The sequence below is a fragment of the Andrographis paniculata genome, unplaced genomic scaffold (assembly GCF_009805555.1).
Source record: "Andrographis paniculata isolate CXL003 unplaced genomic scaffold, ASM980555v1 Contig54END, whole genome shotgun sequence".
Lineage (NCBI taxonomy): Eukaryota > Viridiplantae > Streptophyta > Magnoliopsida > Lamiales > Acanthaceae > Andrographis > Andrographis paniculata.
Genome location: NW_026137589.1, coordinates 4902353 through 4916398, shown reverse-complemented (window position 1 = coordinate 4916398; position 14046 = coordinate 4902353). Strand labels below are relative to the sequence as shown.

The 14046-nt window shown below is 39.6% G+C and overlaps 4 protein-coding genes and 2 non-coding genes across 9 annotated transcripts; 1 reads left to right on the top strand and 5 right to left on the bottom strand.

Moving 5' to 3' along the window:
• The first annotated feature begins 172 nt into the window (after positions 1 to 172).
• On the top strand, positions 173 to 256 carry TRNAL-CAA (transfer RNA leucine (anticodon CAA)). Its single transcript has one exon. It is a non-coding gene; the product is annotated as a tRNA-Leu (tRNA).
• On the bottom strand, positions 228 to 3087 carry LOC127255971 (uncharacterized). 3 transcript variants are annotated; one of them, XM_051281781.1, is made up of 4 exons: positions 2675 to 3087; positions 2154 to 2291; positions 1258 to 1329; positions 228 to 1115 (listed from the first exon to the last, which is right to left on the bottom strand). In XM_051281781.1, exons 1-4 carry the CDS (start codon positions 2852 to 2854, stop codon positions 447 to 449), a joined length of 1059 nt encoding a protein of 352 aa, XP_051137738.1. In that variant the 5' UTR covers positions 2855 to 3087; the 3' UTR covers positions 228 to 446. The 3 variants fall into 3 exon arrangements, with proteins under 3 accessions (XP_051137738.1, XP_051137737.1, XP_051137739.1); XM_051281780.1 differs by having other exon boundaries at positions 2145 to 2291; positions 2675 to 3082; XM_051281782.1 differs by lacking the exon at positions 1258 to 1329 and having other exon boundaries at positions 2145 to 2291.
• Positions 3088 to 3336: 249 nt separating this feature from the next.
• Positions 3337 to 5770, bottom strand: LOC127255970 (calcium-dependent protein kinase 1-like). Of its 2 annotated transcripts, none has more exons than XM_051281778.1 (8): positions 4882 to 5770; positions 4679 to 4798; positions 4430 to 4582; positions 4232 to 4347; positions 3992 to 4159; positions 3756 to 3883; positions 3585 to 3681; positions 3337 to 3501 (listed from the first exon to the last, which is right to left on the bottom strand). In XM_051281778.1, exons 1-8 carry the CDS (start codon positions 5471 to 5473, stop codon positions 3439 to 3441), a joined length of 1437 nt encoding a protein of 478 aa, XP_051137735.1. In that variant the 5' UTR covers positions 5474 to 5770; the 3' UTR covers positions 3337 to 3438. The 2 variants fall into 2 exon arrangements, with proteins under 2 accessions (XP_051137735.1, XP_051137734.1); XM_051281777.1 differs by having other exon boundaries at positions 4655 to 4798; positions 4882 to 5768.
• Positions 5771 to 5809: 39 nt separating this feature from the next.
• Positions 5810 to 5881, bottom strand: TRNAG-UCC (transfer RNA glycine (anticodon UCC)). The gene has a single exon. It is a non-coding gene; the product is annotated as a tRNA-Gly (tRNA).
• A 146-nt stretch (positions 5882 to 6027) lies between these two features.
• On the bottom strand, positions 6028 to 10476 carry LOC127255590 (uncharacterized). The gene is made up of 2 exons (XM_051281201.1): positions 10312 to 10476; positions 6028 to 8531 (listed from the first exon to the last, which is right to left on the bottom strand). The coding sequence occupies exon 2, from the start codon at positions 8270 to 8272 to the stop codon at positions 6377 to 6379; it is 1896 nt and encodes a 631-aa protein (XP_051137158.1). The 5' UTR covers positions 8273 to 8531; positions 10312 to 10476; the 3' UTR covers positions 6028 to 6376.
• Positions 10477 to 12343: 1867 nt separating this feature from the next.
• LOC127255726 (dirigent protein) lies at positions 12344 to 13522 on the bottom strand. Its single transcript, XM_051281419.1, has one exon. The coding sequence runs from the start codon at positions 13157 to 13159 to the stop codon at positions 12602 to 12604; it is 558 nt and encodes a 185-aa protein (XP_051137376.1). The 5' UTR covers positions 13160 to 13522; the 3' UTR covers positions 12344 to 12601.
• Between the last annotated feature and the right edge of the window lie 524 nt (positions 13523 to 14046).

Sequence of the window (14046 nt, the reverse complement as noted above, 5' to 3'; positions counted from 1 at the left end):
GCTGCTGTCTTTGTCGGCACTCCAGTCCACCAACCTTATCTTCTAGAGATAAGAGCTTTCTATTTTTGGAAACCTCGTGCAGCCCACGTGACTCCAGCAGCAACTTCTTTCGATGCAGCTGTCCAAACATTTCTTCAATTAATAAAATTCTTTATATCATTTAAAAATAAAAGTCAGGATGGCCGAGTGGTCTAAGGCGCCAGACTCAAGTTCTGGTCTTCGTAAGAGGGCGTGGGTTCAAATCCCACTTCTGACAAAAATTTTATTTTTCAAACTTTCTTACAAAATAATTTAGGCAATAAGAATTCGATGGCTATTATTCCTGACATTTACACCTTTGAATAATAACATTAGAGCATGGATAAACTGCTACTCTTAAGACATAGCCTTCCTACATTGTCTACACCGGCGACGAATCAGAATCAGAGCCCGCCGACGAGCATTTTTCACTTCATCAAGTCCAAGAACACGAATCCATTCCACAGGCTGTGTAATAGCATCGACGGCAACAGGTTCCTCGACCGGGCATAGCTTCCGCCCATCACAACCCCAAGGAAAATCAGCGGCAGCATCCTCTGAACATTGAAATGCGCCAGCGCAAACGCGAACGAGCTGACCAAAATTGAGCACCAAACCGGCATGTATTTAGTCAGCGACGGCAGAAGGAAGCCTCGGAACACAATTTCCTCCCAAAGGGGCGCGCACACGACGAGAACTAACGCATACAGCGCCATCGCAATAGGGTCACGCGCCATTATCGACTGCTCGACGCTCGAAAGCGTCACGGGAGTCGAAGGCAGGATGGGCAATAAATTGAGGTTGAATTGAGAGAGATAATTGACCAAAGGGAACATGAAGCAGCCGATCAATACGTCGATCATCCAGTTCCCTCTTAGGCTAAATTTGAACCAGTCGGGCGGAAGGGGCCGGAACTGAGACAAGCAGCGATGGAGAATTAGAATTCCGGCGAGGCCTTCAGTTACGTCCGTCAGAAGGCTGAACAAAGCCTGTCCTCTAAATGTGAGCAATTCCTTGTTGAAACCGACGATATGAGCTCCGAACGGGATCATCCACGACCCCACGAACCAGAAAGATACAATCCAGAGGAGCGTCACCTACATTGCGATGAAATTGACAAAGTGAGGAGTTTAATCGAGTTTCATCCATTTTATTGCAAACATTTTGAATTCCAAATGGTAATATACTGAATTTGTTAATGATGCGATAGAAACTGAAAAATTTATTGTAACTTTTTGCCTTTAGGATAGTCTCTGCAGTCCATGGCACAGTCCATGGCTTCACACTCACACTGAAAAGTGATTTTGTAATCTGGAAAACGAAAGTAATAAACATGATTATTATGTTTTTGAAGTTCATAGAATATGAAATCATCGCAACTTCATCTACTTTGTAATAAAAAACAAGAACTCTAAAAAGTGCCAACGTAATCCGGAAAACAATAGTGTAAGAAAAAAATGTGCATATTATGCCTTTGAAAATCCTGCCGCAACTGTCACCTACTTTGTAATAAACCAATTACACTAAAAAGTGCATTTGTAATTTGAAAACGAAAGTAAAATTATCCCTTTATTAGTGTTTTTTGATGTTCCTATCATATGCAATCATCACAATATCTCCTACATTATTATATCATCACAATATCTCCTACATTATAATAAAAACAAGAACATAGCATGACGTGTTGTAGAAACGCATTCTTATTCGATTTGTGCAAATTCATTTCGTTATAACATTTGAACTCAATCATCTTAAATCACCCCACAAAAACCGACATACACAATAAGTAACAACACCTAAAATGTAAATAAAAAGCAGCAAGTTCCTGATATCCAACCTTACAGCCTAGTTCCCTTTCATCATCAAAATCGTTTTACACTATTTCCTTGAGTCAGGACAAATATCATCTCAAATTCCAACCATTTAACCATAAGAGTCTTGTTCTAAACACAGAAGCTAAAAGAGTATCTTGGTCGTGCATCACAGTAATATCCATTAACTAATCCTTCACAAAGAGAAAACAGACTAAATTTATGCAGAATAATACGCACGAGGCTTACAATTTGTGATGCCAACAATTAGTATCGATTAAACAAACAACAACATATCATCAAAAAAAATATCACCTCTACAACCTTGGACACCCAGCTTCTTCTGCCACTGAATTTATTACTCCCGGGCTTCTCTGAGTCATGAAGAAGCTCCTCTGAAGACTCTTGATTCAGATTGGCAGGCGGTATTTCGTCATGCCTAAAGCAAGAGATTCTCCACTTCTGAAACACATGAACACAAATAACTTACGCAAACACACTTTGCACGTCTGTGAATCACTCCAAGATCCTGAATCGTTTTCCAGTAGTAGACAAACTAATGGCTCCTAAATGAATTCACTAGACTTAGTAAGAACACACAGATGAACTCTATAAGATTAGCAAGAATCTGACTGTTACAAAGATATATTGATTCAATACTGGAAACCATTTCAGCCATTAAAAGCACAGATGCATAAACACGCGAATGAAGAAATTATTTCTACACATAAACAAGCACAATCAAATCGCAGACAAAGACCCACCACACATCTTCACACCCGCTTGACCACAGAAATCGATCAATCACCGTAGCCAACGAACTACCCATAACATCAATCACATACCTTGGTCGATAACCTCTGACGAGCATCCACACCCCGAAAGCTCGAGCTAGACGAAAATGGCGATTTGGCTGTGAATTTGGGAACCCAAACCCAAGGAGTGGAGGTGTAGCGGCGGGGGCGAAGAGGTAGCGAATGAACGCAATTGAAGCTCAGCATCAGATTAGCACTGGGATGGTGCATCAAAGCCCTAAATTGGCGGAGGAAGTGATTGGACAAAAATCGGGTTGTCACGCATTTTTGTAGAGCACAAAGAACCCTAACTCGACCGAAATTGCTCCAGATTTTTCCTCACCTTATTATATTAACCTATAAATAGCCAAGAAGATAAAAAAAAAATAATAATACAAGTAGTAAATTTGACGATGGAGAATGTAAGAAAAGAAAGAAAATTTATTGGGTTGCTTTCTGTTCTTTAATGGCAGGGGAAAGAGGACAGGAACTTTCATCAGCTGCTTCTTCCATCTACCAAACAAATCATTCCTGTCATGTTTGTCCCATTATCTTATCTTATTACATGATTTGGTCAAATAATTAACCATTCCTTGCCCAAAGTTCACTGCTTCCAATAAAAAAAATTCTCCCCAACCCCAAACAGTAAACCACGTTTTAATTGTTTTCCTGATTAGAACTGCAGTAAAGATAAAGACAGCAGAACAGAACAATAAAAAGATGAAAGACACTCCTCTTCATTCATAATCAACAAATACAACGTTGTCTTGTAAATGTATACAATGTTGTCTGTCTGTAATTCTTTGATCATTTGTTTACAAGTCAGGATAGCCTTTCCTCATCATTACAACAAACTCATCATAGTTTATCTTCCCATCCTGCACAACCAAGCCATGAGTTAGTTTAGTTTAATTCACTAGCATCTCCAACGCTAAAGGTATGTTTTCCGAGACAGCGTTACCCGGTCAGTGTCGACTTCTACAAGAATGTCGGTAATTGCTCTAGCGCTGATGTGGTACTCCTTCAAAGCGTGCTCTAATTCTTCGACAGTGATGTACCTGAATTGTAATAAAAGAATCACCATATATGCATTGGAACGTCTATAAATGCTTGCAAGAAAATCGCAGTCTACCCGCTCTTGTCCTTGTCAAAATACTCGAACGCTTTGTAGAGTCGGTTTTCCCTCTCCATTCGATTCATATGCATTGTCGATGTAACGAATTCAATGTAGTCAATCATCCCATTTCCATCCACATCAGCCTGAGTGAAAACAATCCATTTCGACGTCATTACAAATGTGCACCAAGACAAATAGGGAATGTTATAAACAGACAATCATATGAAGACAATGTAAGATTATGAGGTTACCGCTTCCATTAACTTCCTGACTTCCGATTCGGAAACCTTTGAACCCAAATTCGACAAACCATTTTTCAACTCTTCAAGAGTGATCGTTCCACTGTTATCCATGTCCATCGATTTGAACAGCTCCATCAATCCCGCTATCTCTTCTCCAGACAAATTTTCAGCAACCACCTACTAACAATGCCAACATTTACAATTCATCGAATCGAATGCAAGAACGTGCTACAACGGATACAAGACAACCTTAAGAGCAACTTTCTTGAGCTTATTGGTAGCATGAAATTGCTTCAATCTAGACAAGACAGCAATATCAAGAGGCTCGTCGGAGACATCGCTGTCTTCCCTTATCCACGGATGGCCTGCACAATCGAAATTCAGGCAATCAAAACCTCAGAGTCATCAAAACATTAAAACATGAAGTTGCAAAGACGCAGCACACACTTAAAACTTCCACAGCAGTGGCTCGTTTTTTCGGGTCCGCTTCCAGCATCTTCATTACAAGATCTTTGGCACTAGTCGACACTGATTGCCAAACATCGAAGCTGAAATCCAGATGTCCTCGCAGAATAGCATCGAAAATGCACCTATCGTTTGCTGAAATTAAAAGACACAAATTTAATCACGGCCATCTTCGATTAAACAAGTGAAGAAGATCAAAAAACTCACGTCCCCAGAAGGGGGGAATCCCACTTAGTAAAACATATAGGATCACTCCAGCACTCCAAATGTCGGCTTCAGTCCCATAACTTCTACGCAATACTTCAGGAGCAACGTAGTAAGCACTGCCAACAAGATCTTTGAATATGTCACCTGCAATCAGACGAACACACATATGGACAGGGCAGAGATTGTTCGGACAAGAAGGATACCAAATTTAGGACAGAGAAATTTACCAGGCTTTGTGAAAACAGAGAGCCCAAAATCTGTAGCCTTGAGAGGGGAATCATCATCGGATTCCAAGAACAAGAAATTCTCGGGCTTCAAATCCCTATGCATAACCCCCATGGAATGGCAGGCGTGCACCACCGTGACAATCTGCCGGCAGAGCGCCGCCGCCTCGCGCTCGGAGTAATGCCCCTTGGCGATAATCCGGTCGAAGAGCTCCCCGCCGGCGCAGAGCTCCATCACCAAATGTACATGGAGTCGATCCTCGAAAACCTCTTTCAACTCCACGATGTTCCGGTGGCCGGTCAGATGGTGCATAATCTGCACCTCGCGGCGGACGGCAGCGAGGTCGCTAGGCTTGACGAGCTTCCGCGTCGCAATTGATTTGCAGGCGAAGGTCTCCATCGTAGCCCGGTGGATGACGAGGCGGGTCACGCCGAATTGGCCGTGCCCAAGCTCCCTGCTGAAAATATAAACGGAATTGATGTCGGAAATAGGATTTCCGAGGACGCGGCCGGTGGGGACGGGAGGCGCCGCGGCGGCGTTTGGCTGAAAAAGGCTTCTGTTTTGAGGGGTCGAACCGCTGCTATTGTTACCCATAGTGAAGGATTAATTGCTGGTGAGGGCATCCAATTCCAGTGCTGATCAAGAATCGAGATTGAAGAAAGTGTCCGGCGGTTTCAGTACGGATTTTTGTCGGCTACGGCGACGTTGACTGATCTTGACGAGGAAGGAATGTAAGGGTTTGGGCAAGCATCACATCAGAGCTCCCGACTGTGGATGGCGTTAAAGCTTTCAACCCTCTTTTCACATGATTTACACCGGCGACGAAAACGCAGTGTAAACATCATTACTACCTACTCCACCAAAAAATCTGCAGAAAAAAACGATATTGGACACGAGATTAAAAATCCCAAAAAAGAAAGTGGAAAAGCATGCGTTTGCCGGGAGTCGAACCCGGGTCTATTGCTTGGAAGGCAATTATCCTAACCGTTGGACTACAAGCGCTTGTTGCATTCCAAATACGAATACATTAATAAAATTGAAAATATAATCGACAGGAAGTAAGACGCTATCGGCAAAGACAGTATCTCACAAAAGGCATATGGCAGAAGTCAATTGTGGCATAAAAAAACATATGCTGATACAAAAAGTAGAACAATACCAAACATACATTACCATTTGCATAAAAACACAAGTACAAAACCAACACACACAAGTTCCAATTACCCTTTATTATCATCACCACACATTTGCCTGAGTTGCAATTGTGACAAATGCCAAACAAATAAAAACAAGAGTGTGTTTCACATTGAAACAACTGACACACCATCTCACAGAACAACAGATAATAACAATAATACAAGCCTAATCATGGTTCTTTAAATGTAAATTCGAAGATTGGCAGAGATAAATAGGCAGGCAGGCAACAGATTCTACCTTTCGTCCAGGTCTGCAACGTTGCGAAACACTTCCCAGGCTCCAAGGGGCCAGCATAGTACATTAGTTATTTGAATAATTGAATCCCCGACTGTGTGCGAGCATGGCCATCAGATTACCTCCATGAACTCTTCCTTCTGGTATGTTTTCTGACGATGGTTTGCTTCCATAGCAGTTCGAACTATCCCCTGTCTTAGCAATGTCAACATTCATGTCTTCATCAGAAATTTTTGGATTTGCCATAGCAGATTGATCAGATTTGGAATCCTCGGCAACAATTCCCACAGTAGCGCCACCATGAACCCTTTTATCCAGAACAAGAGAACTATGAGATGCACAAAGCCCCATTCTACCACGAGCAAATGTGCTGCAAGGAACATCACTGCAACCAAATTCAGAACCGGGGTGGCCCCAGGAGCACCTCTTGCCTCCACCATGAGCCTTGCAGAAATCAGTGCTTCCCTGAGCACTTTTCCCACACCCTTCAAATCTGCATCGCTTGCCTCCGCCATGACGAACACAAAAGTCAGTACGTCCCCTAGCACTCTTTGTACACTCAGGAACAGCACACCTCTTTCCACCACCATGAGCTACACAGTAAAGGGTGCCCCCATGCACACTCTTGGGGCAAATCCCACCGCCTTGGAATGAGCATCGTTTTCCACCTCCATGGCCTTTGCAGAAGGGGGTGCTTCCTTCTGCACCCTTGTTACAACCTGGATACGTGCACCGTTTTCCGCCGCCATGGGCCTTGCAAAACATCGTGCTTCCTTGAGCCCCCTTGGTGCATTCAGGATATTGACAACGGCGACCACCTCCATGAGAGATGCAGAGACCAGAGAGGCCTTCAGCGCTTTTTGTGCAGTTTTCCATCTGGCATCTCTTCCCACCACCATGCCGAATGCACAAACCAGATTTTCCTCTGGCAGCCCGAGTGCATCCTTCATGACTGCATCGCCGGCCACCACCATGAGCAATACAGAAATCTGTGCGGCCTTCAGCGCTCTTTGTACAGCCCAAAAATTCACACCGGCGACCACCACCATGAGCCTTACAAAATGCAGTTCGACCCTCTGCTCCTTTGTGGCAGCCAGTACGCTGGCACCTGCGACCACCCCCATGAGCAATACAAAGACCAGAGGCCCCTCTTGCACCCTTCAAACATCCCTGAAATTGACACTGTTTAGTACTGCTAGTACGATGCTGCTGTTGTGACTGTGTTACCCCGGAAGTGCAGGTGACTGAGCTTTTCGGTGTTGTTATAAGGCTTGAGGAGAGAGATGGAGATGTTGTCTTCTTTTGTCCCACAGTTTGATCGACGAAATTCTGGTTTCCCAAGCTCTGAGTAGTTTGAAACTCTATTGAGGCAATTCTTGTGGATGCTTCATCAGTGTAACCTCCAGAGTCACCGACCAACTTGGTGCAACTTTTAGGTGCATCAGCTCTTGGGTGGATAGATGTGATATCAGAATGAGCGGGGCCACTGGAAAGGCTCAATTGTAGATCAACCTCAGGGCACACATTCAGCAATTTCATATTAGAGCTAGTTGATTTGTCTGTCCCTGATAATTTATCGCCGCCAAGATGGAGACTAAAGTCCAGTTCCAGATCCATTGGAGATTCCTCTTCTGATTCCTTGGCTGAAGACATTGATGAGCATACAGTTGCCGTACTCCCCTTACTGTCTGAAGAACTTGATGAGTTCCCAAGGCGAAGATCTAGCAGATTTTCAACTTGCTGAGGTACAGCACCATCTATAAAGCTCCACTTACGTTTCACACCCTTTGGAGCTGACGGGAAAGGAACTTCAAACCCTTGTGAATCAAGTCGTAAGGTTGTATCAGCACGGAATACAGATTTATCTCCGGCTCCTCCAATATGGATGGCATTGCCCAAATACTTGAATGCATATGGTGGTGGGTTAGCAGCAAAACCAAGGTTGTTGAATCTGGCATCCATGACAGAATATCTTTGCACAAAACTACTCAGTTGCTAATGAACAGTCTGCCTGACTTCCGGGTATATAGATACTATCTACAAAACTAGTATTAGCTGTCTCGAAAAAAGTACAATCCACCCCCACTAACAAATCCTGATGTGTCACGGCGATCCATTGTTGCTTGTAAGGAAACCCAAAGCTTCTCGAACTGAAGAGAAAGTACTTGTCGCGTCAAACGAGTTTGCTGCCCCTCAATACATGGCTGCTGGTCATGTTGTTCTAAAAGAATGAAATCAACAATCAGCCATATTATTAGAATCAAGTATAAGACCAGATTTCCAATAAAATTTATATGCTTTTTAAAGATCTAATCATCAAATTACAACATTGGTACAAGATGCTGCTTTCCTTCTCAACATGATTTACAACTGAACTAATACAAGATCAACAAAAAGTATATATCACTAGAGACAAATGATGATAAGTTCTCAGCATACATGAATAAATCTCAAGTGGAAGAAGGCGTAACAGATACATAATTCCAACATGAAAAAAGTTCTCTATAGCTCCTATCCAGGTCATCCACATGTCATACGCCCATGATTTAAGTGATGCTATTTATTGCTATTTTCTCAGCTGGGCATTCACATACCAAATGTCCAGGTTGCATATACGAAAAGGGAATGAAGTCTTGATTCTACCAATCTTACCTTGTTTAATAATTACAAATTACAAATTGAACAAGGCACCGTGAAGGAGCAATGCAGATATCAAACTTTTAAAACAATTTCGACTGAAAGAGCCATAAAGAATGAGGGGTAGAAAAAGGTTAGAGGAACTATATATGACAAAAATGAGAGCATGAACATAAGTTGACAGACAAGAAGACTTCAAAAATATATCTATAATAATAAGATTGGTATTCCCTTTCCAAAATCTGTAAGAATGTAATAATTATATATATATATATGATTATCAGTAGAGTTTCTTCTGCAAATTGGCATGATACCATAGGGTTAATCCTGACGTTGTCGGCAGCATAACAACGGAAGTGCATTACATTCAGCTTTCATCAACGATATTTTCATCTAACCATAAGAGAACTATAGACCCAATAGTAATCAGGTCTACAAACTGCTCAATGCATTATGGCCTTAAACAAGCTCCAAGAACTCAGTATCAATTTTTTTATAGTTAAATATGGATGTTTCATAAGCGAAATTAAGGCTACTCCATATGAAGAAGAGGGCAATTTATAAGCTTTTGGTTTTCATAGATGACTTCTTGGTTACAGAAAAGGATGAGAAAATGATCTGGGAATTTGAAGAGGATATGAAGGAGCACTAGAAATGACAATGATTGTAACTAAAAAGTACGCACAAGCTCTTTGCTATCAAGGTCAAGCTTAATGCTATAGAAGAAACTAAGACAGACAGAAATCACAAAGCTATTTGTTTAAGGACCAAACGAAATAGAACTTCAAAAGTAGTTGTAGGGAGATTGTTTGAGGGATCCCAATTGTTGAACTTTTGTTTGAAAGTTGTTCTCACTTTTTAAATTTCTGAATACCTCTTGGATAGTTATTCCAGATATCCATGATTTGTGTCTTCCAATGAAACATTACCACTTCCCATCCACAAAACAACATCTTTCAACACCAAATTAAGGGTCACCAGCAGTTAATACGTGTAAAACCTAAAGACTTGTCAATTTAAACAGATGCTCACTACTAGAAAAGTTCATTCTTTGCCCTAGAAAAAACGAAAAAAAACCAATCAGCATCAAGCAAGCATGAAGCTTTTATTTTACTTCAGACTGGAAACATCTAGACTCTTAACTTCCTGAGAAACTACAGAACACATTAGTCGTATCACCAAAATTCGAATTTAGGCAGTAGAATTCATCAAGATTCAAGGTTAAAAAGAAAAACGCATACGATGTTAAATCTTAACCTAATTTACCAAAAAAGTTAATTCAAGAACACATCAAACCACAGCAATTTCGATAGCAAAATCAAGAACCGAACTCCAATTGACGAAACAGATAGATAAATCCTCACCTCTTCGATCCGATCGATAATTGAACCAACAACCCGATAGATTACTCAACCAAGTAAACAGAAAAAGGGCCTTTTGAGCGCGCCGGCGATAGTGCGAAAGGGCAGAGGTGCGTTCGGTTTTCTCAAACCACGAGCGTCTCTATCTATATTGTTTTATTAAAATATTATATATATATATGTATATATGTGCGTGCATATGACCAGCGTAAGAATTTGGAAAATTGTCTAGCGGCGGAGGTTTGTATTCTTTAAATAGTAATTATAATTTTTTTTAAAATTAATTAATTTATTTAAAGAGAATAGTAAAAACCCAATAAAGTTCTCATAATAAGCATTATTTTAGTTACTGTCTAAATTATTAGTTTCACTTTTATGGTCTGTCTTTTTTTTTTTTTTTTTTTTCCCTTTTAATGTAGAGTACACCTGCTTAACTTGTTTTTATTGAAAAATAAAATAGAATTTTTAATATTTTAGTACAACAAAATGACCTGTTGAAATTGATATGGCTTTTTAGTACAAGAATATTCACATCTGCACATGGTTTTCCCCTAATTGCCAAGGGGTGTTTTTGTTTTAGTCTTATTTTTTATTAGATTTTTTATATATTTATATAATATAAATAATTAATAAGTAATAAAACTTACTATAATAATGAAATCCTTCAAATCAAATTTGTTACATATATATATATAATAAAGTATAATCTCATCTTACTCGCAATAAATTATAAGAAATTTAATTTAAAATTTCCAATTAAAGATTTGATAGGGTTTCGTGTGGGGTTGGAATTTGTGGAGAAACGACGTCGTTTGTTTATCGCGAAAGCCAAGTTTGCAACAATATCTTTACTAAAAAAAAAACTGTACTAATAATAAACATTTTTAACAATATACAAGTATTTTATACATATTAAATTAAAATTTATGAACCCTTATTTGAACTGATTTGATAGCATATTCATTTCTATTATAATTATTTTGCTGAAAACTTTTATACAGGGTCAAAATACAATTTTTCTTTAAATATATATGTACATATTGCCGACAAGCTGTAATTTGGAGCGGGTCCAATGATCGGGTCGGGTTGTAGATCCTCATCGCACGCCTGTACTAAAACAGGTCACAGGCGCGGTGTCTCAATTAAATTTTTTTATAATTTACAATTTTATATAATTCAGTTTTGTTAATTTTTCTGAGTAAATAAAATAATAGGCTGATATTGTACGAAGCAGAAAATTATATACAAAAAAATCTATTTTATGACGTGTAAAATGATTATAGCCAACAATAATGAATAAGTAAAATTTTATGGGTTACACTGTAGCCACGTATGTGCAATGCAACGACATGACGTCAGCCAATATAGAATATACCTTCACCTCCAGGAATATTCCTAAGCAGACGGAATGTGTGTTCTTTTTTTTTTTTTTAATGTATAATTTATAAGTTTATTATGAGAGCTTTTTTATCTAAAAATCATTACAATATATTGTTTATTTAAAATTAAATAAACATTCAACTACACTCTATGCATAAATGAAAATTTGATAGAAATTGCGAGCTTTCAAATACTCTCACCATCTCAGTACAGTATTATTGTTTATAATTTTTGTTCGTTCTAAAATAATATTTTTATTTTTATAAATAATCATATCATCATAAAACTATCATATTATATTTTAATTATTATTACATCATTGTCATTCCTTTTTACACTGATATATTAATAGAGAAAAAAAATTATTTATCTTTACTTTTTATCAACTATTAATATAATATTAATATTTTAAAAATTTTGTGTCCAACACAAAGATACTGTACTTTTTGGACGAAATGAGTAATAAAGAAAAAAAAAACACAAGAGAAGTTATAAAATTATATCTTATGCACACTTTGTAAATAAATGACATGGGAATTAATATTAAGATTTTTAAATTCAACGTTGTATTCAATCATAATCATTGAAAACACACTATTCTTAATTATTTTTATTAGCCTCATAAGCACAATGCCATTATCAATAATAATTAACAAACATAAATTTTTAGTAAAATGCAAATAAAAATACTGCTTCTTGTTGAATGAGTGCTTGAACATGTTGAACCAAGTGGATCAATACATTTTGTCATACAAATAATCACGTGAAAAACAATGATTGAAGATAATAACTATTAAAAATAAAAATAAAAAATCGAAGATTACACATTTTGAAGATGCAAACGAAATACACCATTAACAACATTACATATATATATCTATATATTGTATACATTTAATTTTTGAATTATTCATTACCAACACTCGTAGAGCTTGATGTCCGTACAGAGCCTGAAATAAACCTCTCCTTCAAAGGCGTCGGTGGAGAGCGTGGCGATTCCTCTGGCCATGAAGAAGTCGCCGGTGCCGCCGATCACCGACACGTCCCTCGTCTTGTTCATCAGCGGATCGGCGCCGGCGAACGTCAGCGACCCTTTCAGCTCCGTCGAATTGAAGACGAAGGAGAACCCTAGCCACGCCGTGAAAATTTCCTTCTTGTCGTACAAATACATTCCCTGCGCCCTCCCCACCGCCGGCGAGTGCAGATTGTTGTCCCTCGTGATCGGGTCGTCGAAAACCACCACGTCCCCGAAATGGTTCTGCCCCGACAGGATCGTCGTGTTCCCCCACGCCGGCGCCGCCACGATAGCCGCCGTCGCGTTGCCGGCGTTCTTCCCGTTGTACAGTATGTCGTGGAAATAGAACACCATCCTCTTGCAAGGCCGCCGCCGCCGAGGCGCCGCCTCCGCGGCGGCCGAGGACCCGATAATAAGAAGAACGCCGATTAATACGGCGGCGACGGCGGCAGCCATGGCGGTTGCAAATCAAAACCTTTGAGCGAAAAAATGATGTGATGAAAACTATGATGTCGTCCCGGCGTTAGCAATACTTACATGGGTTGTATATATAGTGGACGTTGGACTTGGTGGGTTATTTTGGAAGGTCCCGGGATCTTAGCTCCCGTCCGGTGTGGCTACATCCGGGAGTTGGGCAGTCCCGGGAGCCGGCAAGAATGGTTTCACCATTATCGAAAGCTTTTACCCTTATTGGATAAGAAAGTTTGTCCTAATAATTCTTGACTTTGAAGGCATTTAGGGAGTTAGTGAGTGAAAACTTCAAGAAGGATTGGAGAAGTGGGTTGTGGGTTTAGGTTATCTTCTTCAACAAGAAAATATTATACCTAATCAAAATCATTAAAAACAACCATTTGTGGGCTCTGTACATCCTGTCTGGCCATAGATGGCCACACCCCTTTACCAAATTATGTATCTATATATGGTACATATACACACTCCTTACCCCTTTAGTCAAAATCGAATCCACTTGTTTTAGATTCTTGCTTGTAATGAAATAGGCACCAAATTAGGTGATAAAATCAAACTATGGGTGGGTGGGTACAACACGGATATCATGCTGAAATTGTAAAAATCAGCACGGCTGAAGTTAATCACGACCGTTAATCTTATTTAGTATTACTTGGTAGAAAGTTAAAAATATAATTTTATCCATTTAATAATGAGAATCAGCAAAGTTGAATTAAAGTATAATATGAGCATACGATTCCTAGCTGGGTGGGCGTATTCAAATATGTTCCAAATTCAAATTTAGCATTTTTTGCTCACCTGCAATCAAGCAATCAAATTGCGATGCATGAATATTGGGTTATATGAGTTATTTCCAAACGGCCCAATTGTAGGCC